Source organism: Dipteris shenzhenensis, chromosome 14, assembly GCF_047967505.1.
Source record: "Dipteris shenzhenensis isolate YYH24624 ecotype China chromosome 14, Dip_SZ_1.0, whole genome shotgun sequence".
NCBI classification, from domain to species: Eukaryota; Viridiplantae; Streptophyta; class Polypodiopsida; order Gleicheniales; family Dipteridaceae; genus Dipteris; species Dipteris shenzhenensis.
Genome location: NC_141609.1, coordinates 51,425,592 through 51,450,169, shown reverse-complemented (window position 1 = coordinate 51,450,169; position 24,578 = coordinate 51,425,592). Strand labels below are relative to the sequence as shown.

The following is a 24,578-nucleotide window of genomic DNA, read 5'->3' as shown; positions in this document are numbered from 1 at the left end:
CTATATGCAAGTTGCAACCTCATTAATCTCATATAAAACCCTGAAAGGGCCATAATATCTGGAAGTATCTTTCCATACACTTTCTCTTTACCTTTAAGGTTATGTAGCCTGGCTTTTTCAAACTTCAAAAGTGCCCAATCCCCTCGCTTGAGATCTAGCCGTCTCTTGTGCTTATCTGCAACTTTCTTATGCTTATTTGAGACCCCTTTCTATTGCTGTCCGAACCTGGCTGAAAGCTGTCTGAAGTTCTCTGACATACTGATCAGCTGGTCTTTCGTCCTCAGGATAGGTGGCAGAATCACCTTTCCATAAATGACCCCAAATGGGGCTTTCCCTATGGAGCTGTGAACAGTATTGTTATATGCAAACTCCACCAGTGGAAGGTACTTTTCCCAATCTGATTTTTGGTCAGCCACATAGCATTTCAAAATATCTAGCACTGTAGCAGATACAATAGGGACTGACTCTCCCTTAAGTATGACATCCAATACATGTTTCTTCTCTATACTCTAGAGAGATTTTCCGATTGTATGTATCCACCAAAGCATGAACTTTGTGACACCAAAACATCACAGCCCTCAAGAGGCATTATATAGAATTCCTCACTGTCCACAAAGCTCTGAATGTGCGAGCGGAGTTTTCCAATGATAGGATGACTAGAGTGCTAAATCCAAGACAAGCCAAGCCTGACTCACTCATAGGCCCCAACTCCTATGCATGCATTCCAAGTTTGCCTTCCACCTCCGGAGAGAGAGTTTGCACGAGCCCCTGGGTCAAAGAAGATCAATGTCATCTAATCTCTCACTTTGCCCCATGCCCTACAAAGCTCTGTAGCATCCCCATTGGGTTACTCACTGATAACATCGGGCAGTAATCCTACAGATGTTTTAGGCTTCTTGCCTTAAGCTTGCATTTTGGGCAATCCCGTGCCACATGCCCCTCTTCCTTGCAGTGAAAGCATTTATTGGCCTCCATCAGAGCTTTCCTTTCCTCACATGACAACCAATTGGAGCCTGGCCTATCACGCTTCTTCCCTTTGTTGAATGGAGCCTTGGAAGCATTCCCTGGCTTCCCTCCTTTCTTGAACTTATAAGGCTTACTGCTTTTGTAACCGCTGGTCTTTCCAAGCAACAATACATCAGCTGTGGTAGCATTTTCAATTAGCTGAGACATCTTGGTGCCCCTTGTCTTTGTGCAGTAGTCTCTAATTTCTTTGGGCAGCCCACAACAATATTTTTCAATTTGATCTGACAAAGGCACATGCCGATAGGAGCTAACCGGCAATAGGGCTTTCCAAAACTTTTATTGTACTCTTCCAAATTATGACAGTTGGCTGCATCTAACTTGTGCCATGCTATCATAACATCCACCTCGAACGTAGTGGTCAACCAAGTAGCTGAAGACACCTGTCTGAACTAAACCCGACTGGTCGGTGCTTTGTTCCGTAACAGCAAATTGGTCCACTGTTGTAAAGCATTTCCCTTCAGAAAGGTGGCTGCCTTTCACATTTTAGAGGACTCGGTGAAGTTCCCTCCTGAGAAGGCTGCATCAAACTGTTGCACAAAAGTTAAAGCCTTCAGCCTAACTTGAGCCCCATTAAAGGTCTCAAACTTCACTGCTGCCCCACCTTCCTTGTAATCCTTTACCTTACCCTTGGGTGTCAGATTGTCATACACAAGTGGCTGCAAAAATGAATGATGCATAGCATTCCCTCTCCTGCACTGCCACCACCCATTAGAGGATTTGTCAAACCAGCCCCAGGCATACCAAGCATACCCATGGGAGCTCCAAAATCCCCTGTCATACCTTGCATTCCTGGTTGCATGCCAATATTGCCATACATTATGTTAGGCATTCCGGGCTGCCTACCCCCAAACAGGTTCCCTTGCTTTGCATACCATGCTGAGATCCCACTGGCCACTGGGTACTTTCCAAGCATTCTAGGAACATCTACAGCTTGGCCAGCCATAGCCTAGAACACCAAGATGCAACGAGGGTTGGGGAAAAACTTGCTGCCCATGATTTACATTCTGGAAATTATTCCCTTGGCCATGCATATCCATACCAAGACCATGGAAAGATTGCTGCAATGGAGCACCCTGTCATTCGGCATTACTGAGAGCCATTTGCCAAATGACAAGGTGAGAGCCATTTGGAAATGTCATTTTCCTCTTTTGACCCTTTTGACTGAGAGGCACTCACACCAAAAGCATTTACAGCTTGTTGTACCTCAACATTTTGGTCATCCTAGGAGGCTCCCTCATGCATAGATTGCTATTCTTGCTCATCCTGGGAGGACTGCCCCTCCATATCCCAATCATCATCAGTAAGAGACATATTTGCTGATTTTCTCTTCGCTGTAATCCAATTATAGTAGGCAATACTGCACCAGAGACAATCACAGGCTCACCTCCTTAAGAAAGATGGTAATGTCCCGGCAATGGAACCATGAAACCGGCCTCAAGGCCAACAAGAGGGTGGTATTAGACAACTAACCAGCCAATGCTCACACATTAAAATATTCAGCAAATAACTCAAACACAGATTGGGAGCTAGAATGCTCCTACCCAAGACTACGACGGCAGACTTGCCCCAAACCTTGGCATCCCTTTCGTATTGCTTTATTGTTGGAAAACCTTGCCAAAGAGATACACACAGGAAATTCAGTCCCACTTGCATTCGATGCATAACCCACTCTCAATAGGCATCAATGCCTCAAGCAATACCCATGCTGGGCTCTACTCACACCAAATTTTCTAATAGGAATTCAAAATCTATTCCCACTGCTAACATGAGGTCTGGAATTGTTATTAGCATTCCCGAGAGGGATCACACAACTCCCCTTCCAACCTCAAGCATCCACTGGACTACTGATGTGCCCAAAGAAATGAATGAAAGCTTACATGACCAGCCTGCAACCTCGAGAGTTAGCATCGCTCACTGAAAGTATCATACCATGAACCTCTCTACCCACAATGGCTTTCCAAAATGACTCACAACCAAGAGCAATTCTCTGAGTAGCAACTAAGCACTCTTACCTAGCACAAGAGCTCCAACCAGGCTCCTTCATGAGCTTATGCACACCCGGCAGGAGGACCACACATCGACGCTTGCATACTAGTAGCAGCCTGTACAACACGTCCATACGCCACACGGTAGCTAGTCATATGGATTAGTGTATCCAAACAGCCCGTACACTACTGAGTACCCACACAATCCCGTGCACATCTGGAGATCTGAACTAACGACTGCCTACGATTCTATCCGTACAAAAGCCCGTACACTCGTACGGGTCGATCCGTGCAATCCCAACTACCCAAACAGCTGTGCACTCTACTATCCATACAGCCTTGAAAATTCGTACACAAATGTATGTTCAAGCTCCCCGCTCCAAGCTCTGCATCGTGAATTCTCTCCCCATGAGCTCTCCGTCATCTCGCCGCCATACATGACGATTTCCTCCTGGGACCTTCCACAGGCTACCTTGCTAAATGCATTTGCATGGGCATGCCTCGTGGCAGCCCACGATTTAATTTGCCCCTTGGTCTTGAATTTTCCCCCAGGCCTTCTATGTGGTCAACTCCAATGACCAACTTAAAGTTCATTTGCCTCTTGCCCCCTCTATGGGGACCATTCCAATGTCCAACTTAAATTCCTAAGGGTCCTTTGCCCCCCTCTTTGGACCATACCCCAAATTCACCCCCAAGGTACCAATTCCCTAGGGAAAACTTTGCACACTGGCATCCCATGGCCTTGCCCACACAGTCTTCCAAGGTTCTACCCACAAGTAAGTTCAAACACATGCCCTCGTGACATATCTCTCAGCATCCCATAGTCTCCGGCTATCATAGGCCACTACATGACCACTCTAGTGCAATGCAGCCCTAACACACTCTCCACAAGCATCACAATCTACATCAAAAGGCTGATACAGATCGAGGACTAGCAAAATTGGCTCTGATGTCAATTTCTCTTCGAGTGTATTGAATGCTTTCTTATGTGGAATACCCCATCTGAAAGCAGCATTTCTCTTGGTCAAGTCATGAAGTGGAGCAGCAATATCAAAAAAATGCCTGATGAATCTTCTCTAATAAGAACAGAGGCCCAAGAAACATGCATAGTTTTAGCTCTGGCCAATCCTGGGATCTTTTCAGGATCCATATGTATCCCATTCTTGGAAATTATGTGCCGCAAATAGTGGATCTCTTCCAAGAAAAAATCAATTTTCTTGATGTTGGCATAGAGCTGATGATTACGCAGCTCTTGAATGACAGTAGCAAGGTGTTCCCTATGCTCTTCTTTGGACTTGGAAAAGACTATGATGTCATCGAAGAAGGTACCAGTGAACTCTCTATAAGGTCAGAAGATATGATCCATCATTCGATTAAAGGTAGCAGGGGCATTTGTCAACCCAAAAAGGCATCACCAGATACTCGTACAGCCCAAATGTAGTGCAAAATGTTGTCTTGTGCACATCCTCTGGGTGTATTCTAGCTTGGTGATAACCACTTTTCAAATCTATTCTACTGAAAATTGAAGTGCCATTGAGCTGATCCAGCACATCATCTATGCGCGGAATTGGGAATCTATTCTTGAAGGTCGTCTTGTTAAGAATGTGATAATCAATGCACATACGAAATGAACCATCTTTCTTATGTACAAGGAGTACAGGGGAACAAAATGCAGAGGAGTTGTGCTGAATTAAGACCTTTGGACAGCAAGTCGTCCTTGAGCCATAATCTCCTCTCTCCAAGTAGCACTAACCCTGTAAAGTGGTCTATTAGGTAGCTCACCGCTTAGGAGTCACGAAGTAACTCCCCTTGCACTACATTTGAGAAGAATTCTTTAAAATTTTCAAGAAACTGAAATTTTTATTTATCAGCATCATTCAAATTAGCATGCACTTCTAAATCTCTTTCTTTTATGAAAACCATGTACGCTGAAACTGCTGACTTTACTGCCTTTCCAACAAAAACATCAGATACAATGGGGATAGTCTCCCCTCTATTCCTAGCAACGATATGTTGCGTTTTACCCCTATGTACAAACTCACGCACTCTTTCAGGAAGAGATAACTTCACTGCCTTACGATGAAACTAAGGCATTCCCAAAACTACATCATGATGTTTAAAAGGGGAAATGAAGAAATCCTTCTAATCTACGTAACTACGTACATGGACACGGAGCTTCCCAATCAAGGGAGTAACGGGCACAGGGTCCCCATGGAGGAACATCCGATCGGCATCTAGGGCCCTACCCAACTCTTCAGCCTTTATTCCTAGCCTCAATGATATGAAGTTATCAGTAGACCCTGTATCAAATAGAATAAGTGCTTGTTGGTTGCTCTTTTCTCTGGATTAGACACTCTTCCCGAAACATCAGGAATTCCACCGGCCACCGACGCAGGCGGTACTTTTTTTTTTTTTTGGGGAAAGAAAGGAACCTTCTATTAATGCTTGAAAGACTTCATACAAAACAGCAGCCTCAAAGGTGCTAAGTATGGAAAATTTGGATAAAGGCTGAAAGAAGAAAAAACCAACCTGTTCCAAAGAAACTTAGCTCACTGCTTAGGGGATTTCTAGTACACGGATAACAGCCAGGTGGGGGGACTATACAAACAACGAATCCCTCGCGGAGTGAAAATGTATAAAACTCATGCGGACCAAGCCTTGCAGAAACGTGCATGCCTCGTCGCCCTACAGCCCGGGGTCCCACGCTCCCAGGTGGAGCGCAGGTTGTAGATGATATCCTGCCAGATGGCGACCAAGGTAGCCGAGGGTGGAACTGGACGCTCACCCATCACCAGACTACAGCAAGCAACCCAAATATTCCACGCCGTGATACTGGCTACTACCTCACACACGCTATCCTCCGAAGGAGAATGAGGATCTCTGGGATATCAAGAGGGACCGCCTCATGGAGCTCTATCCTCTGAGTGCTCTAACCCTGTATCAGGTAAGCTAGAGAGACCTCATCAATCTGGGACGCGTGCACCTCCCTCAGCCAACCAAGCCACCATCCCCCAGGTGTAGTCCCTCTGAAGGCTCTGCATGCGGGTCCTAATCCTGAAGGCTCCCATCCAAATCCTCACTGCGTTGTGACAGCTCCAGAGGCAACGAGGGGTCGTCTCCAAAAATCCAACAAAGCATCAGTGTCATTGCCCCTCCACCCACATCTGCTCCAACCACAGGCCTATGGGCAACCCTTCGTGGCTGGCCAGCCAGAAGAAGTAGGAGATCTTCCTTGGCCACAAACTCGACCATAGACGCATCGAAAATATGAAACGAACCTCTTGGGGCACCCTCTGGGCCACCTAATGCCTTTCCCTCGAAGGGGTGCAAGTCAAAGAGTCCATCTGAAGCATCTTGCCAATCCAAGTGGTATATGAAAAGAAAGGCACCTCGTCCACCTGCACCGCGAGGCCGATCCTGGAAGGCCAAAACTACTCTCTCGGATCCCACTGGACCTCCCTCAGGGGCCTACCTTCCCAAAGCCAAAGGTGCCATCTAAGGGCATCCCTCTCTGGGATGCTGGGCGGATCAATGTGCCACTCCTTCCCCAATCGGCCCACCACTCTGATATTTGCCAATGAATCCCATCCAGAGTCCCGTCCATCTCTAGGTCTCTCTCACTGAGTGCCTGGAGTAGGCCGCCAAGCCCTACGCAGAAGAAGCTAGGCTGCAAGCTACCTCGCTGAATCATCATCCTCAAGGGGACCCCAGTCCGAGATATTTGACCCAACCATCTTCTATCCATCCACACGCGGAGTCCCTCCCACCAACACTCGAGGATGGCTAGGTCAATCTCCCTCATCTGTTGCCCTGCCCCTCGCATATGCGCTATGACTCCAAGCCTCGCCTCTACCTCCATGGGTAATCTGCTCCATCTGCAACTCCTCTCTACAACAGGGTTGAGCCCAGATAAGGCCCCCTGCTAATCTCTGCCAAACCCTATGGAGGTTCCTCATCATGGGGGAACCCTTCCCCATAAGGGGGGCCTCTGAAAAGATCCATCTGTGTAAGTGTTGCCACTGCTCCCCAGCGCGTGGGGTGTTCCTGAGAAGCCCTCGCTGCAAGAGGAGCTTCCAGGGCTCTACGCCAGGGATGAGGCCGCGCACAACCAGCTTGCCGAAGAGGGCTCTACTCAGCATCTCCGGATCAATGATGCCCAAGCCTCCCAATGCGCTATGGTATTCCTCTCTCTCTCTCTCTCTCTCTCTCTCTCTCTCTCTCTCTCTCTCTCTCTCTGTGTGCAAGCACACTAAGGCCCAGGATAAATTGCCGGGCTAGACCCACGCCGAAGGTTTTTATTACTTGATGAAATTCTCCATACAGAGTCCAGCGCTACAAAACGTGAGCAATTTTGATTACAACGGAGATCTAGTCTCCATAGTTGGCAACATGCCAAATGTCTAATTTCTAGACTAGATTTCTAGTTATTTGCAACATAGGGCAGTTCTAGAGCCTTCATAGCACTTGGTCACGCAGGCATCTCCTAGTTGCTTGCTAGGCTCCACATTAAATGGGTATTAAACCACTCTCTTGTACCTACAAAAATTAATTAAATACACATAGCCATGGCACCCATTAATCGTTAGCGCTTTGCATGCAAAAAAACACTCCAGACTAATCCTTGTCTCTGTGGGCATACCCACGAGGCAAAACTTGTGCACATAGCATAGAAATACTTTGGTTGACCGAGGTCAACCCTCTTGACCGTTATTAAGGTGCTTTGACCGAGGGTCAAGGCACCTTAATTAAAGCCAAAACTCTCCCACTGGAGTTGGAATAACTTGGTTGACCGACGTCAACCCTGCTTGGCAACAGTGTTTGACCGAAGTCAGCTTTGAATTGCTCTAGTTAACCTAGTCAACCCTCTTGGCCTAAGCCTCGTCTCCCTAACCAAGGTTAGACTGACTTAACCGGAGTTAAGTATCTTTGACCAATGGAAAAATAACTCTTTTACCACAATTAAATAAATGAAGAACTCTATAATTATAATCAAATATCCCGAGTCTCATTATCTTCTTTTGGTAAGCCTTTCTTGTTCCTTCTTCATAATAGCATGCAATTCTCTGGCCAATCAAATGTGCATATTCAGTGAAGAATTTCCAGCCATGTCCACAAAGATGATTCCTTTGCAAGTTTTTCAGATACAATGGCTATTACTTTCATGTCTTCTATTTTCCTCCAACTCAATGTCTCTCTGCACCAACTCAGCTTGCATACTGTCCCACCAGGCCCTGCAATTGTCAGCACTAATCTTTTCATGTGTGATTTGTTAATGCAATTCCTTCATGACCATTTCCATGTGTTGTACAGCGTGACCATGCATGATGTCTTGGGTTTTGTCTTTTAAATGTTGCTTACAGTTATGTGTAGTGCATCTGCTCACACTTTTTTGGTACAGTGGCCTGCAAGGAGACACGAATCCTCCATAGCATAGGCTGGAAGTGAGAGTTCCTGCTTTTTTTTAGTACAGTGGCCTGCAAGCAGACAATAATCCCCTATACATATGCTGAGAGTAAGAGGGGGTCGTCGCTGTTGACACTTACTTCATCGAAAGGACTTACATGGAAGCATTCAATAGCTCATTCTGCTGACAAGAGGGTATTGGGCTTCTCACCTTTTGGTTGCATGCTTTTCATGCCATTTGAGGATATGTTTTGTCCATTAACCTGCGGACCCCTTACATGCAATAGGAGAGGCATCAACATTTGCTTGACCGTACGACTCAGAAAATCAAACCGTCCACTGTTGGACAGCGTCACACACACACACACACACAGAAGATATGATATGATCTATTAAAAGTCCACGTGAGACCCTGGGACTGGCAATCACTATTAACTAATAGTGATCCCTTATATCCAGTGAAAGTAGATATTACAAAACTTGCATGAGAGAGAGGACGGGAGGGAAATTCTTCTTTGTGTTTGCTCGAATCTACATTTTGCTCGGCAATTCATTAAATCTCTATACCATTGTATCTGTGCATGTCATTGCATTCTTTGTGCAGGTACGTCTGGAGCACCTGCAAATCCATATGCATAGACAGGATAGCAAAGAAGTTGCGTATAAAGTACTAACAGCAATTCGTGTATCTCTGCATATCACTGTTTTTTCTTTATGACTCTGCACTTATGTCCTCTTTACCTGTGTGCACTTATTGTCTGGAGTGCGTGCAAAGTTGTATATTCATAGCCTGCAAAAGCCCTGTCTAGGGCATAAGTATCCTCACTGAAAAATGCGTCTGGAATTGCCCTGGTAAGGCTGCAATTATGCTCCAATTGCTTGGTCGTCACTGCTTCATTGCCAAAACTTTTCTCATTTCGCTATTTTTTCTTTTGTTCCTACTATTCTTGCAATGTGTCTTAAAAGATCTCTCGTACTGCATAGATCTCTGCTTTCCTTGTATCAAATTTCAAGGCAACATCCATGCATTTAAATATTTATTTACTTAATTATTTATTTATTAACTTGTATCAATGCAGCTGCTTGTAACTTGCAAGAGCCGCTCCAATCGGCCATACAGAGCTAGAGGCTGTGTGTAAAAGGTATTTCTAACTTCCCCTATTGGGAAGAGAGAGAGAGAGAGAGAGAGAGAGAGAGAGAGAGTCTGCATTTGAAGAGCCATTGATATTACATAGTCAGATTGTATAGACTGATTAAATAATCAAATTGACGGCATAGATTGTAATGCAAAAAAAGGATTGAAAGCATAGAGTAACTATTACAAATTCATGATGCAAGAACAATAGTTCATATTTCCCCCTTTTTAAAGCTCATACAAATCTGAGACTGTGACGCAACAATCATCTTACATGTTCAAAGAAATAGGCACGTGCAGTTAATCAATAACAACAATTTAATGTGGAATTACCTGCCAAAACCAAAGCTGGCGTCAGACCATAAGTGCTTCAACAAAGCAGCAGCACCCGCATCGGGGAAAATGGCCTTCAATTGCTGCACACAAGCCGCAGGACTCAAATTGACTCTTTCACTCAGTTTTAGAAAACCAGTGCACACTCCAGGTTCATTACATGTTTTCCTGGCTGTAACCCACAAGTCCCTCCACTCTTACTGTAAAATAATCCATCCATCCATCTGCTCATTTTGGTGTCTAAAAAAAGCCAACCAGCTCAAGTACCACTATCCCATGTCAGCTTATAGACTTTACAATACAGCAATTCCATTGACCCTGCTACTCAACCTATAAGCATGACTTGCTCTGGGGATAATAAACCCATTTATTTCAGCCCCAAAGTCACATTAGAAAGCTGAAAATGTACACAAGAGATAAGCCTGACTGTATCATTGTACTTGCTAAAAGATAAGTGCATCCAATGCGGACTGAAAACTGTCTCACGATAGGCCAAAAGGAAACTACAAAAACATCCTGTTTATGCTTCAAAATGTAACTCTTGAATTGCCAAATTTAAAAATCCGTTTAACAAGTTCAGCCCATAATCTTAACTACTAACAATTTGAAGGCTCTCTAAACGGTATACCTGCCCTCCTAATTCTCTTTGCAAAGACTCCAGATAAAGCCGTGCAAGATCCCACAACCTCTGCTGAGCACCCTCTTCATTCAGATTTTCCAGCTCTGGAAGTAGCAACTCCACCTGTCTTGATATTGAACCAATAGTAAGTCACATGTGAGGGTCAGCTCCATGACATAGAGTGTGAAAGGCACAAGAATAACCTAAAAAAGATGAAATAATATGCACACTATGTGGTGAAACAAAAGCTGAAGTACAAGCCCATGAGATTGTTGCTTGTGGCAGCTACAATCGTACAATTATAACTTCAGAATCCAGTTTAGTCTCTCTTGGCTTACAATCTTTTCAAGCAGTCCAATTATCTAATCAGCCATAAGTTATATGAAACTTTGGAGCACAAAAAAACTCCCAAACAATCTGGGCTTGGACATAATGTAAGTTGGATTCAGCAAATATGTTGGTTTCTTTTCAATAAAGAATATTATCTTCATCATGCGAGCAATAGCTCTTAAAAAGTTGCAGTTGCCAGTTCAACCTGGAAGTACCCTAAATGCCAAATGAAGCTCAGTATAGTATTTGTCTTGACATCTCAATAAAGTAAACTTTGTTTTAAGTTCCTTGAGATTAGGGAGTCAAAGCACCTGATGACAGCTCCTACCAGTAAAGATTTTATATACCTTTCTAAGACTAGAATATGTCCAATCATACAAATTTAGATTTTTTGTTGTTCTAAGGTACAAAAATCTAGACAGAAAATAAAAGAGAAAACGAAACAGAAGAAAAAAGAGGTAGCAAAAACATTTTTGAAAACAAAAGGAAGACATACGTAGCAAGCAAAGCAACACTTATGTCGTCATCAGTGCCCAAGCATAAACAGCTATACTGGGTTTCTAAAGACCCGCAAAGTCTCTTGGGTAAACCTAGTGCTTACTAAAATATGTCAAATAAACAAAGAGAAAGAAAACAAGAAATAAAGAAGAAAGAAAGAAGGTGACCAAGCAAAAATAAACAAGTGAATCAATAAACAAAATCTTCCCAAAAACAGGAATAAAATCTCTCTCTCTCTCTCTCTCTCTCTCTCTCTCCGTACCACCGCACAGCCGTACAGGCCCCTACAGCCATCTTTAGCGCTGTCAGCACCTTACCTTCGCCGTACCGCCGCACAGGGCCCGTACCTCCATACAGCCCATACTTCCGTACAAGGCCCGTACTGCCTTTCGACTAGGGCATCGCCAGCAGCGTCGCCCACTTTCCTACAACCCTAGGCTTGGCTGAACCCCTAGCCCAGCTTAGGGGTTAGCTTCAACAAGAGGGTTTCTCAAACTTATGCAGGCCAATATGGAGTTTCCCAAGACTACGTTGTTTGCCTCTACCCAACCAGTCAGCCTTCGTACTCCTCCGTTGCAGCCACACCTAGCCCTTATGCGTTGACATTCAAAAGAAAGATTGGATCAGATCCACAGGAACAAATTTACTACCTACAGCAAGAAGTTAAGAGAGCTTAGGCTTATGGTTGCAGCTGTTGGAAGAAAGGTGAAGGAGATGAAGAGTAAGGACAAGCAGGAGATCATTGCAGAGGTCATGGAAAAATGCAGCACCTCTCCGCCAACACCAACACTTGTTTCTACGGTCAAAAAGATGATCAATACTCAAGTTAGCTCAGCCAAGGAAGAGATGGCTATTGTGGCCAGCAATAAAATTAATAGACCAGATCTCTATGCAGAAGTTAAAGAGCAGGAAGCAGTAGTAAATAACAAGAAAATATTACGCATTGGGGGGCTGCCCAAGGATTGCTTTGGCTGCTCTAGTGAGGATGTAGATTTCACAGAAGATGAGAAGATAATATGCCTCAAGAAGAATATACCACAAATTGAATGGGATGAAACCCATATTAGCCACATCGCTCGAAAGGGAACACAAGTGCATGTCTACTTCAATGAAAGGACAGAGAGAGTCAATATCCTCCAACAAACAACTAAGTTGAACAGTACAAAGATATGGATATCCCACGAGCTCACCCCGACTCAAACACCAACACTTGTTTCTACGGTCAAAAAGATGATCAATACTCAAGTTAGCTCAGCCAAGGAAGAGATGGCTATTGTGGCCAGCAATAAAATTAATAGAGCAGATCTCTATGCAGAAGTTAAAGAACAGGAAGCAGTAGTAAATAACAAGAAAATATTACGCATTGGGGGGCTGCCCAAGGATTGCTTTGGCTGCTCTAGTGAGGATGTAGATTTCACAGAAGATGAGAAGATAATATGCCTCAAGAAGAATATACCACAAATTGAATGGGATGAAACCCATATTAGCCACATCGCTCGAAAGGGAACACAAGTGCATGTCTACTTCAATGAAAGGACAGAGAGAGTCAATATCCTCCACCAAACAACTAAGTTGAACAGTACAAAGATATGGATATCCCACGAGCTCACCCCGACTCAAACACCAACACTTGTTTCTACGGTCAAAAAGATGATCAATACTCAAGTTAGCTCAGCCAAGGAAGAGATGGCTATTGTGGCCAGCAATAAAATTAATAGAGCAGATCTCTATGCAGAAGTTAAAGAGCAGGAAGCAGTAGTAAATAACAAGAAAATATTACGCATTGGGGGGCTGCCCAAGGATTGCTTTGGCTGCTCTAGTGAGGATGTAGATTTCACAGAAGATGAGAAGATAATATGCCTCAAGAAGAATATACCACAAATTGAATGGGATGAAACCCATATTAGCCACATCGCTCGAAAGGGAACACAAGTGCATGTCTACTTCAATGAAAGGACAGAGAGAGTCAATATCCTCCAACAAACAACTAAGTTGAACAGTACAAAGATATGGATATCCCACGAGCTCACCCCGACTCAACTCAAACAAAGGAATAGTGAACTCACTAAAGTCAAGGATGCACGAAAAGCTGGAAAATGGGCAGTCTACTGGGACAGAATAGCATTAATTTGAGATTTCAAATCTAAATCTAAAGTGATGTAATGAAGGCCATTTTGATATAGGACTACAACTTAGATGTGTGCAAAAATAAGCTGAGTTGCCATATGCACTCCTCGACTCTCTCTAGTTTATCCAGATGATGTAAGGTTTTTGTTTTGTACTTGGTACTTTGTCCCATAAGCTCGTGAGGCTTTCTATGGACGTTAATATATCTTTCTTTCTCTCTCTCTTATTTACAACATAAAAAACTAAATGGACCCCTTACACTTATGTATCGCTTCCTACAAAGATTGCTTGTTTTAACCTTCTTAAGATTCTGATGATAGAGCAAGTTTTTCTCACGAGTCACTTCCTTGATGATAAGTACTGTGGGTTTCTCATGATTCTTGATTTCTATGTTTGTCGTCAGAGTCAATTCCTTGATGATAAGTATTGTAGCTTTGTCTTGCTCTGAGAGAAATCACCATGCACTTATGAAGACAGTGAAAACAATCTAAACTCAAGAATAGTTCACACACAAGAAGATGAAGAAGATGAACGAGTAGATCTATATAGATGCTTCCCAAACAGGCTGAAGTACAAGTAGCTACACTCTTCTCTACTGGATGCCAATAGGTTCCAAATCACCTTCCTGAAACGAGAATGTGCTCACAAGTCACTATGCTTGAGATCTTAGCTCCGCAATTGATGAGAGAATGAGACGCGATTGTGTGGAGAAGAGAGTGAAACCCCAACCTTATATAGCCCCGTAGGCAGGCCAGCCAGCCCTAGGGCTACAACCAGCAACAGATCGACCAGCCACATGGCTGCATAGGCACATGACTGCTGGCCACATCATTGACTGCCATGTCCTGTGCCAACCCCGTTACATCAACAGCTGCAGTCCACATCAACATATGCATACGTCACATCAGCTGTAGGCTGAAGATCAGCCACATGTACAGCACGCATCGGTGCTTAGCTTATCTATTTATGTGACGGATGAAGCATGACGCCATTCTTCTCCTAATCCTATTGCTTCTGGCTTCTCCTCATATTGGGGACTCACAATTGAACATCTAGATTTAGGTGGAGGTCTCAAAAGTGGAGCATGGATTTTCGAACGCCCCCCTCAATGTCCAATCTCTGGACTACTGATTTGGTCCAATGCCAATCTATTTAATAAGATCCTTCTTGGGAGAGCACTCAAGACCACATCGAAGGCCTCCTCCACAGACAGGTTGTATGCCTACACATTTATGCCACAGTGAGAACAAGAAGAAAAGAAAATCAAAGAAGTGCTTCTATTATGGTACCCCTGGACACTCTGCTAAGGATTGCAAGGATGAAGCATGACTCCATCCTTCTCCTAATCCTATTGCTTCTGGCTTCTCCTCATATGGGGGACTCACAATTGTACATCTAGATTTAGGTGGAGGTCCCAAAAGTGGAGCATGGATTCTCAAACGGCACCCTCAATGTCCGATCTCTGGACTACTTATTTGATCCAATGCCAATCTATTGAATACGATCCTTCTTGGGAGAGCACTCAAGACCACATCGAAGGCCTCCTCCACAGACGGTGTTAAAGAGCCAACATGTGATCGCCACTAAGCCTAGTGCACACAAGATCAGCGGAAGAACTAAGGAGGCTCAAAGCACACTAAATAAGACATGAGAGGGAGATAGCAAATCTATATCTCTTGCAATGTGTGTACTCAACAATACATGATAGGCCTCTTATATAAAGAGTGCCCTTAGAATAGTCAACACATGTGGGATCCTCTGATCAACATCTCTCCTTGTGGATATCCTTGATCCACATCTCCACATCATGACTGTCCACATCCTAGGGTGGCTACTTTAATACATTCCTTATCACATACCTTTGCCTCTAATTCATGTACACATGGCACCATATCTCAACACCTCCCCTTGGTGCCATGATCCATTGGCTACCGCAAGGTGGTCAGATGTGAGTTTACATTCCATCAGACGGGTTGTATGCCTACACGTTGATGCCACAATGAGAACAAGAAGAAAAGAAAGAATCAAAGAAGTGCCTCTATTTTGGTACCCCTCGACACTCTGCTAAGGAATGCAAGAAGAAGAAGATGGACCACGCGAAGAGGGAGGACCGACCTGAGCTAGCATCAGCCACTGTGGTAAGAGAAGAGCTGTTCTTAGTGAAGACATATGTCAAACCAAAACAGAGTGAGGATTCTTCAAAACACACCGCGCATAGCAAGACAATGGCCACAGTCTCATAGGTGGATTTTTTTAAAGGCTCCGCTCACAAGGAAGGGCTCCCCCTTGACGAGGATTCTCCACAACGTATGGCAGTGCCTGGCTGGGGGACTCATTCGGGCTCATCCTACTTGTCCTAAGGGTTCGAGTACCACCCACTCATCTGGCGTCTGGAGGTTAGGGATCAAGAGAGACCCACTTTAGCTGGTCGCAGTGGGATAGCGGTTCAGCCAAATCATTTGGGACTCTCCCTTTAGAGGCAAAGGCACGAGTCCAAGCACTCACGCATCTGAGGGGGGCAAGCACACTGATGCTCGCAATTGATGCAACGATCCCTATTTTGTGGTGGGAGGGGTTACACAGCTCCCCAGCTCCTCATCATTGGTATGGACAGTTCTCAAGGATAGGGGTGCCTGTCAAGATTTAGTCATATGGCACTCTCTTGGCTCCTACCATCGCAGATACTATAGAGTGGGGCCAGGGGGTCTTCTCCAGCCCAAGACGACAGAAGACCTACATGATGACGAGGCTTTGGGCTTGATAGACTAGCAAAGGGTGCTGAAACTAAATGTCCCCCACCTGTGAGCCCCCATATGAGGAGGACATGGGGTGACACGGCCACGATCGCTCTTGGGAATCCGGACCTGCACAAGCCAAACAAGCGATCATAGAACCACAAAGAGAGGCATGCTCACCACCCAATCATGATACTCACGGGTTTAGGACCCGTAGAATCCAAGCATCCCCCGAGCCACAAGTTGGCTGCTGGCACGAACATCTACATCCAACTAGTCCACAACCTCCTCGCGTCCCATACCACCAGGAGGCAGCCCATAAGACATCAAGACTACGCTGGGAATCTGGGCTACACTAGAAACCAGGTGCGCATCCACAACACAATCAAGCAAGAGCTAGACCTCCTCTTACTTGCGTGAATGAAAACTGAACCCCTCAGCCCCTTATATAGGCCCTAGCCTAGTGCCGCTAAAAATAGCAGAAACCCTTACTCGTTGCAACCCAACCTAAGAATCGCATGCCTAGCCCCTAGCCTTCCCAGGCTATCAAAGCTAATCCTGTGCGCCTAAGCACACATCAGATACGAACCATGCACATGACATACTCCCCTTCCTCTAAGAACTCAATCTTGAGTTCAAAAGAAGGCCGAAAACTCTCTGAAGGTAAGTCAATGTCTCCCATGTAGAGTCCTCCTCGACACGATCCTTCCACTTAATCTTGTATTCCGTGATCGTCCTATTTCTAACTTGACCTTCACGAAATCCAAGAATACTCTCCCATATAAAGTTTAAATCTTCAACCTCTATAACTTCTTGTGGAGTAACTACCTGATCCTCAGCACCTAGTACTTCTTTTAGTCTACTGACGTGAAAGACTAGATGAATCTTTACATTAGGAGGCACATCTAGTTCATATGCAACTTGGCCAATTCTTGGGAAAACCTTGAATGGACCACAGTATCTGGGGGATAATTTTCTAACCTGTCGAGTACTGAGACTCTTCAATTCCTTGGGAATACGCAAGTATACCGTCATTCCAATAGAGAACTCTCTAGGCGAACAATGTCTACTAGCATAAAATATGTCCCTCTCTTAGGCACTTCTAATAGACTCCTTGGCAAATTGCAACATCTCTTGCATGTTTTGCAAGAGCATCATTCTTGATTCCCTTGAATCCAACCATTATGGGAGACTTAGGATGAAACCCGTACATAAGCATAAAGGGACTGAAACCAGTACTAGAATGCTTTGCACTGTTATAAGCAAATTCAACCATCGGTAAGTAGTCTTCCCATGATGACTACCTCTTGGAAACATATGCCTGAAGCATATCCTCTAGAAGTTGGTTCACAACTTCCGTTTGGCCATCAAAGTGGGCATGTTAAGAGGAACTGAAATTAAGAGTGTCAAGAATTCACTGGTAAACTTAGAGTCCCTAGCACTGACTATGTCAGCTAGCAACCCATACAAACGAAACAATTCGTCAACGAACTGTTGGGCCAACTGAGTCACTGTGGCTGTGGATCTAGTAGGTAGGAATCTAGCCATCTTTGTTAAGCGGTCTACGCGCGGTCGTGGTAGTTGTCACGGGGACGTGAAGTTATGAACCGTGACTAACTTTGGCTTAGGGGACTAGCCCAGAGGAAGCGACACTTCCCAAAAGTCCGTAGGTGCACACACTATGCCTACTTGCTAGGGGCAAGGCCTAGAGGGGTCTAATTGTTGGGCCCAAGGAGAAACCAATGTTTCATTGGTTAGTAGGGGTTAGGACTTTAATGTGAGGGGCAAACCAATGTTTCATTGGTTTGTGTGGGTTAGAGCATTAAAGAGGGGGCCACGTGGCAGCCCCTCATGCACACCTACCCTCTTCCTCTCCTTCCAAGGCAAAAGCGTGATTTTTGGACGTTGGATTTCGCTCTTATTTTTCACGCATCCCGAGGTGAAGGAGGCACACCGTACGAATTCCAAGGATGCATTCCAAGGCTTGACTCCTTGCATTTTTTACCTGCATGCATCTCGAGGCAGTCCGTAGGTACAGCTGTACAGACTGCAGGAACTGCATTCAAAGTGTGCATACCTCCTGTACGGGCCTTTTAACACTGCTGTATGGGATGACTCCTTGCTATACGGACGACTCTATGCTGGCTGTATGGGTCTTTTATTGCTGCTGCTGAACGGGTTATTGGGCACTCTTTCCAAGGCTTGTACGGTGGTTTTGCTTCACGCACTTCGAGGTTCTGGCTGCTGGTTGAACTTGTTTCCTCCTGCCCGGAGGTCTTCTAGACACCTGAGCTTCTTCATCCCCTTTCTTCTGAGCTTCCAGTCTTCTCATTCTCTCTCTTTCTCCCTCTACCCCGTGGTTGGAAGTCACCCGCACTCTGTTGGGGGCCTAGATAGAGGAAAGGTGCGAGAGCAGAGCTTGCCCCTCTTCCACGGACAGCGGGTACAATCGTTTTGATTCCCCCTTTGTTTTCCATTTGCAATTCTCATGTTCCTCGCGGTGCATTTGTTGTTTGGAGCTTCCTTTGGACCTTACAGGCTTAAGCAAACACTCAGTTACAGAGGGTGTGCCTGGGAGAGTGCCAGAGGGGCAGTGTATTGCATTTGGATGCCTTGAGGCTGCTTGAGCATTTTGGGAAGTGTATGGATGCCTTGTCACTAACAATTGGTTACAGTCTTTGTGGAATGCTTGGACACCTTTACAGTTGGTCATGGACAAATGAAGAATGCCTTAGCTTTGCCTTGGCACTTGGGTACTAGTGTGTGCACTAGGATGGAATGCAGGTTTGGCTTGGATAGTGGAATTGCCTGTGGGGCAGAGCACAAGGGTGAGCCCTTGTTGTATGTACAAATCTCATTCTTAAAGAAATAAATAAATACCGGAAGGGGCGCCAAGAGTTTGGGGCCAGTGTGGTGTCTTGTACTTGGTTTCATTGAGCAGGGGCACTCTAGCCTCCATCCAGTTATTTCTCAAATTGTTTCAAAGTGGTATTCTTTAAAGTTGAGTGGTTGGAAATGATGCAATGTGGCTGTGAGCAATGAATATGCAATGCAAGTTATGGTCTACTGCCCTTCAGGAAACTGAAGGCCAGTTATAGTAATCCTGTAATAAAATCCATGAAAGTAATTTCCCACTTATTACCAGGGATGTCCAAGGGTTGTAGTAACCCCGCGCTCCTAAGACGTTCTGCCTTGGTCACTTGACAAGTACGGCAACCTACTACATAGTCTTGAACAAATTCTCACATTTTAGGCTAGTAAAAGCTATGTTTCACAAGACACGTAGTCCTGTGTACTCCATCATGTCCCGCACTAGGTGTGTCATGACACTCCCAAAGAATCCTGGATCGAAGAACCGACACATCTCGTACGCAAATTTTATCATTTCGAAACAGCAAGCCATTCCAAATCATCCACTGACCTCCCTCCGCTTGAACAATAGGAGGCACAATCCCTGAATCTTGGTCAATCATAGAGCTACCATCTTGGACCTTCACAATAATGATTAAAATGACTATCAGTTGTGCAAAGCCCTCTCAAGGATTGAAATAGGTCAAAGGATGTCTCAATAAATGACATAGCATTTACCATCTTAATCCAACTTAATCAGCAATACTATTCAAAGAACCTTTCCTATACCGAATCTCAAATCAAAATACTACATTAACTCTCCCCATCGAGCCTTCGTTCCCCTCAAATCATCCCCTTCACGCACATATCGGATTGACTAATGATCAGTCAACACGACAAATCTGGAACCATACAAGTAATGCCTCCAAATCTTGAGATCATATACTATTGCATAAAGTTCCTTTTCAATGGTAGGCCAACAATATTGAGTATCATCGAGCTTTTTACTCTTAAAAGCTACAAGTCAGCCTTCTTGGAATAATGCTGCCCCAATAGCATAATCACTCACAGCACAAGGTCGGGAAGGATCGGGCAACGCTAGAACAGGTGCACTCGATATACATTTTCTAAAAGTATCAAAAGCCTTGTTCAAATCTTCATTCCAAGTCATAGGTTGAGTAAACCTACGGCCACGACCCTTCAATACGTTGGTCAAAGGGACCGTGATTTTCGAATGACCACGAGCTGATTTCTCAAAAAGACAGTAAATCCTAGGAAAGAACGAAGTTGTTTCACTATCTCAGATATAGGCCAAGTCAAAACCTTTTGAATGCGGTCTTCATCAATGCTAACACCTTCGTGAGAAATCTTGTATCCTAAGTAATTGACATGTTTCATAAAGAAATCACATTTGCTAATCTTAGCATACAGCTTATTCTCTAAGACAGTCTTGAGATGACCAATATGGTCCTCTAAAGTCTTAATGTAAACTAAGATATCATCGAAGAACACAACAAAAAACTTGCTCAAGAACTCTCGTGACAAGTCATTCATCGTTGGAACGTTGCACAAGCATTGGTCAGTCCAAAAGGTAATATGAGGAACTCGGAATGACCATACCTAGTCCGAAAGGCTGTCCTTTCAATATGCTTTACATAAATACGAATCTGGTGGTAGCCAATATGTAGGTCAATCTTAGTGAAAGTCCAAGGTCCCATCAGACTTGAATAGGTCCCATCAGACTTGAACTTAAGCTTGTACACCCACTTGGTACTGATTACCTTCCACTTGTAGGGTCTATCCACCAAGTCCCAGGTGTCATTTTTCAAAATAGCATCCATCTCTACCTTCATGGCAGCCTACCATTCTAGTATATCTTTTGCCTCCTCAAAGGTGCGCAGTTCCTCGTTGGTAACTTCTTCTCACTGGAAGTTAACTTTGAGGGTGGCCCTGATGGATTTGGCTCTTCCTCTGGCTCCTTGGAATCTTCACTCTTCTTCAATTCTGAAATGGTCAACTTGGATGCGTGAACTTTGGAAACTGTGATGACCTCATCTTTTGCTTGAGACACTGCTTTCTCAAAGATCACATCCCTCCTGCTGATCAATATCTATTTCTTCACTTGGTCGAAGAGGCCATATGCCTTAGATTCTCCATTGTACCTGACAAAGACGCACTTCTTGCTCTAGCTTTGATATGTCGTCTTTATGCACATGTATGAATGCAACATAGCCAAAAATCATCAAATGAGAGATAGTGGGCTTCTTACCATAGTAAGCTTAATAGGGCGTCACACAACCCTTTAAGATAGTTGGCTGGCCGAGCTCCCGCGTGAGCTGCTGCCCCTGGCTGATCCCGCTGCCCCGCCATCTCTTCCCTCCTGCAACCTCCTCCGCCCTCCTCCTCCGCCTTCCCCCCGTCAGCTCCTCCCTCCCACCATCTCTCCCACCCCCCCCCCGCCATCTCTTCCGCCCTCCGTCTTCTCCTCGGCCTCCCTCCCGCCTTCCTCCTCCGCCTCCTCCCCTCCACCTGCTCTTCTGCACCCCCCTCGCCATTCCTTCCACCCCCCGCCTTCTTCTCCGCCTCCCCTCGGCCCCCCCCGGCTCCTCCTTCCACTGCCCCCCTACCTCCTCCTCCACGCCTTCTCCACCTCTTCCCCCCTGCCTCTTCGCACCTCCGCCCCTTTCCCACCTCTTCTCGGTCTCCCTCCGCCATCTTCTCCTCCGCCTCTCGTCGCCCCCCCTCCCCTGCTCCTCCTTCCACTGCCTCCTTCCCACCTCCACCTCTTTTCCCCCTGCCTCTTCGCCCCCTCTTCCCTACCATCCCTCGCCTCCTTCCTCCTTCCCTCAGCCTGCCCTCTCCGCTCCCCTCCCCGCCTCTTCCTCTGACATCTCTCCACCTCACCCCGCCTTTTTATCTTTTCCCTCCCTGCAGTGGAAGCATTTGTGCTTGTTCGGAGAAAGAAAATCTTGGTGATGACCCTTGGTCTGGCTAGAGGGGCTCTAGGGCAGCACCCTCGAATCCCATACCCGTTAAGGTCCTTCTTTCCCCAGCCGACAAGCAACAGGTACAACAAGCAGTTCACTCCCAACTCCTCTTTTCCTTCTCCTATCCCTTGTTCACTCCAACTCAAACCTTAATCCCTTTGATTTATGAAGGATACTAGGTCTCCACTCCTCAATATTGCAACTCTTTGTCAACCCTTAACTCTTAGTAAATCCTGCAATTTTCTCAGAGTGGATCCAAGCGAGCTTGGCACTAGAGGGTGACCACATTCAAGAGGTCACCATCTATGGAAGAGGCGTCTTCCTCATCCAGTTGAGCTCCCCCGATACTGCCTCGACACTTGTGGAGCAAAGCTCCATCCTCCTTGGCCCACATTTGGTGTATGTCTTCCCTTGGTACCATGGCTTTACAGTGGAGCACATGGACACAACACACCATGTTCCCCGTTTTCCGGTTACGCTCCGCTTCCCCGGGCTCCCAAAGGAATATAGAGCCATCCTCCCCTCCATTGGTCGAGTATTTGGCACTATACTGGAGTCTCCTCCAAATTCGACCACATCAGTGGTAGCAGGTGACGGGGTCCCCCAGGAGGTTGAGAGCCCAGAGTCCATAGTTGCATGAAACGGCATTTCGTCGACAGGAAACGAAAAGGGCAGAAACGCCGTTTCTATTTACCTGTTTTTGTACAGTTAGTTTATGTACCATCTAGGTCAGTTAGGACATTTAGTCCAATTAGGGCAGTTAGCCCTAGGGTTTTGTTATGTTGGCTCTCCCTTGAGCCTCCACACTTCAGTTTTGCAGCAATCTATTACAGCATCTTGTTTTTCTCCTTTGTTCTTCCATTTTTTGAGCTTCCATTGCTTCCAACACCCAACAGTTAAAAAACAGAGTGTGGTTTGAGAGAGAGAGAGAGAGAGAGAGAGAGAGAGAGAGTAGGCTGCAAGGAGGAGGAGGGAGGGAGTGTAGAAAGGATTAGATATTACAACAAAAAGTGTACAAATGAGTGGTGGATGGGGACTTATATAGTCCCTCCACATTTCCCACTAACTCGACCTAAAGGGCCACTAAAGTAGCCCCTTTTCCCCCTTCATTACAGTGGATGTCCCCACCATGCAACTAAGCAAGCACAATCAAAAAGTTAAAAAGATAGAAACTTTTCTAGTTGACAGAAGTCAACTCACTTTGAGCGAAGTCGATCTTTGATCAAAGTCAAATTAAGTGTTCTCTCTTTATTTCTAGGGATAATATGACATTGTGTCATCCCCATGGCTTCTATTCAATTGTCCCCAACTGAAAGGCTTCTTTATACATTTGAAGGACCTGTGGATATTCTGGGAAATAATCTTCATCGACCCACTTGGTATCTATCGCCGAATAATTTTTAACCTCGACAAGATACCTATGGGTAACTTTGGCTCTGGGTCGGGTCCTCTCTTTTCTATGTGGTAGCTTGTTGAAGGATCTCCTCCAACTCATCCTCACCACTCATAGCTCTTCCAGAATCAGTTTAGTTGGCTCAAGGTTTTTACACTTCTTTAGAAGACAACATAGAATGCATTATAAATTTTCCAATGCTTTGGGTAAATCCTGCCTGTAAACTACCTCATTGATCACCCCCGTGGTTGAAACGGCCCATAATACCTGGTGGACCTATTTCGATATACATATTCCTTACCCTTTATCTTTCGGCACCTGTCCCTTTCAAAGTTGAGGAGTACCCAGGCACCAATCTAGAAGATCTAGTCGCCACCAATGTTTGTTTGCAGCTTTCTTCTGTTTCCTTGAGATCTTGCAATTGCTGTCCTGACTGGTGCGTCAATTTTACGAGCAAAAACCTATGAGCAGGTTTATCCGAGCGTGTTTTTTAAGAGATTTAAAAATTTGTATTTCTTTAGGAAACATGGTTTTCACACTTTTATTTTCACTAGAACTAGATTCCTTTATTATAAAAATATATAGAATTGTCACCCGTTCAATTTTACATAACATAAATTTTCTTCTTCATTAACATCCTTTGTACCCCTGTTATTACCTTAAAAAAGTATTGAAAAATAATTCCTTTAAGAAACATCCCTCATAACATAGTTGCACGAAACAGCGTTTTGCCGGCAAGAAACGGAAACGGAAACGCTTGGGAAACGAAAACGCTTGGGAAACGAAAACGGAATTGCTGGGGAAACGAAAACGGCTGAAACGCCGTTTTTGTTTCCCTATTTTTTTGGAAAACCCTAATATCAGGTTTTTTTGCCGTTTTGCGCTTTTGTTTGTTGTAGCCTGCTCTCCCGTCTACCCGCCTCCATTCTCCACTCTCCTACCCTCCACTCTCCTACGGTCTACCTACTCTCCACTCTCCTACCCTCCACTCAACTCCACTCTTCTCTCCTACCTACTCTCCACTCTCCTACCCTCCACTCCACTCCACTCTCCTCTATCCTCTTCACTCTCCTCCTCCTCTATCCTCTTCACTCTCTACTCTCCTCTATCCTCTTCACTCCACCCCTCCGTGAGTCCTCCTCCTACTCCTCATACTC

At 45.1% G+C, this 24,578-nt stretch overlaps 1 protein-coding gene across 3 annotated transcripts in view; it reads right to left on the bottom strand.

Moving 5' to 3' along the window:
* The window catches only part of LOC147894792 (DUF1995 domain protein, putative (DUF1995)), an 83,392-nt gene that overhangs the window by 23,197 nt on the left and 35,617 nt on the right, over positions 1 to 24,578 (bottom strand). For all 3 annotated transcript variants that reach the window (XM_087384840.1, XM_087384841.1, XM_087384842.1), the window contains exons 3-4: positions 10,511 to 10,624; positions 9,883 to 9,965 (exon numbers count right to left, since the gene is read on the bottom strand). In XM_087384840.1, coding sequence (XP_087240966.1) covers positions 9,883 to 9,965; positions 10,511 to 10,624 — 197 coding nt within the window. The remainder of the gene's footprint in view (positions 1 to 9,882; positions 9,966 to 10,510; positions 10,625 to 24,578) is intronic.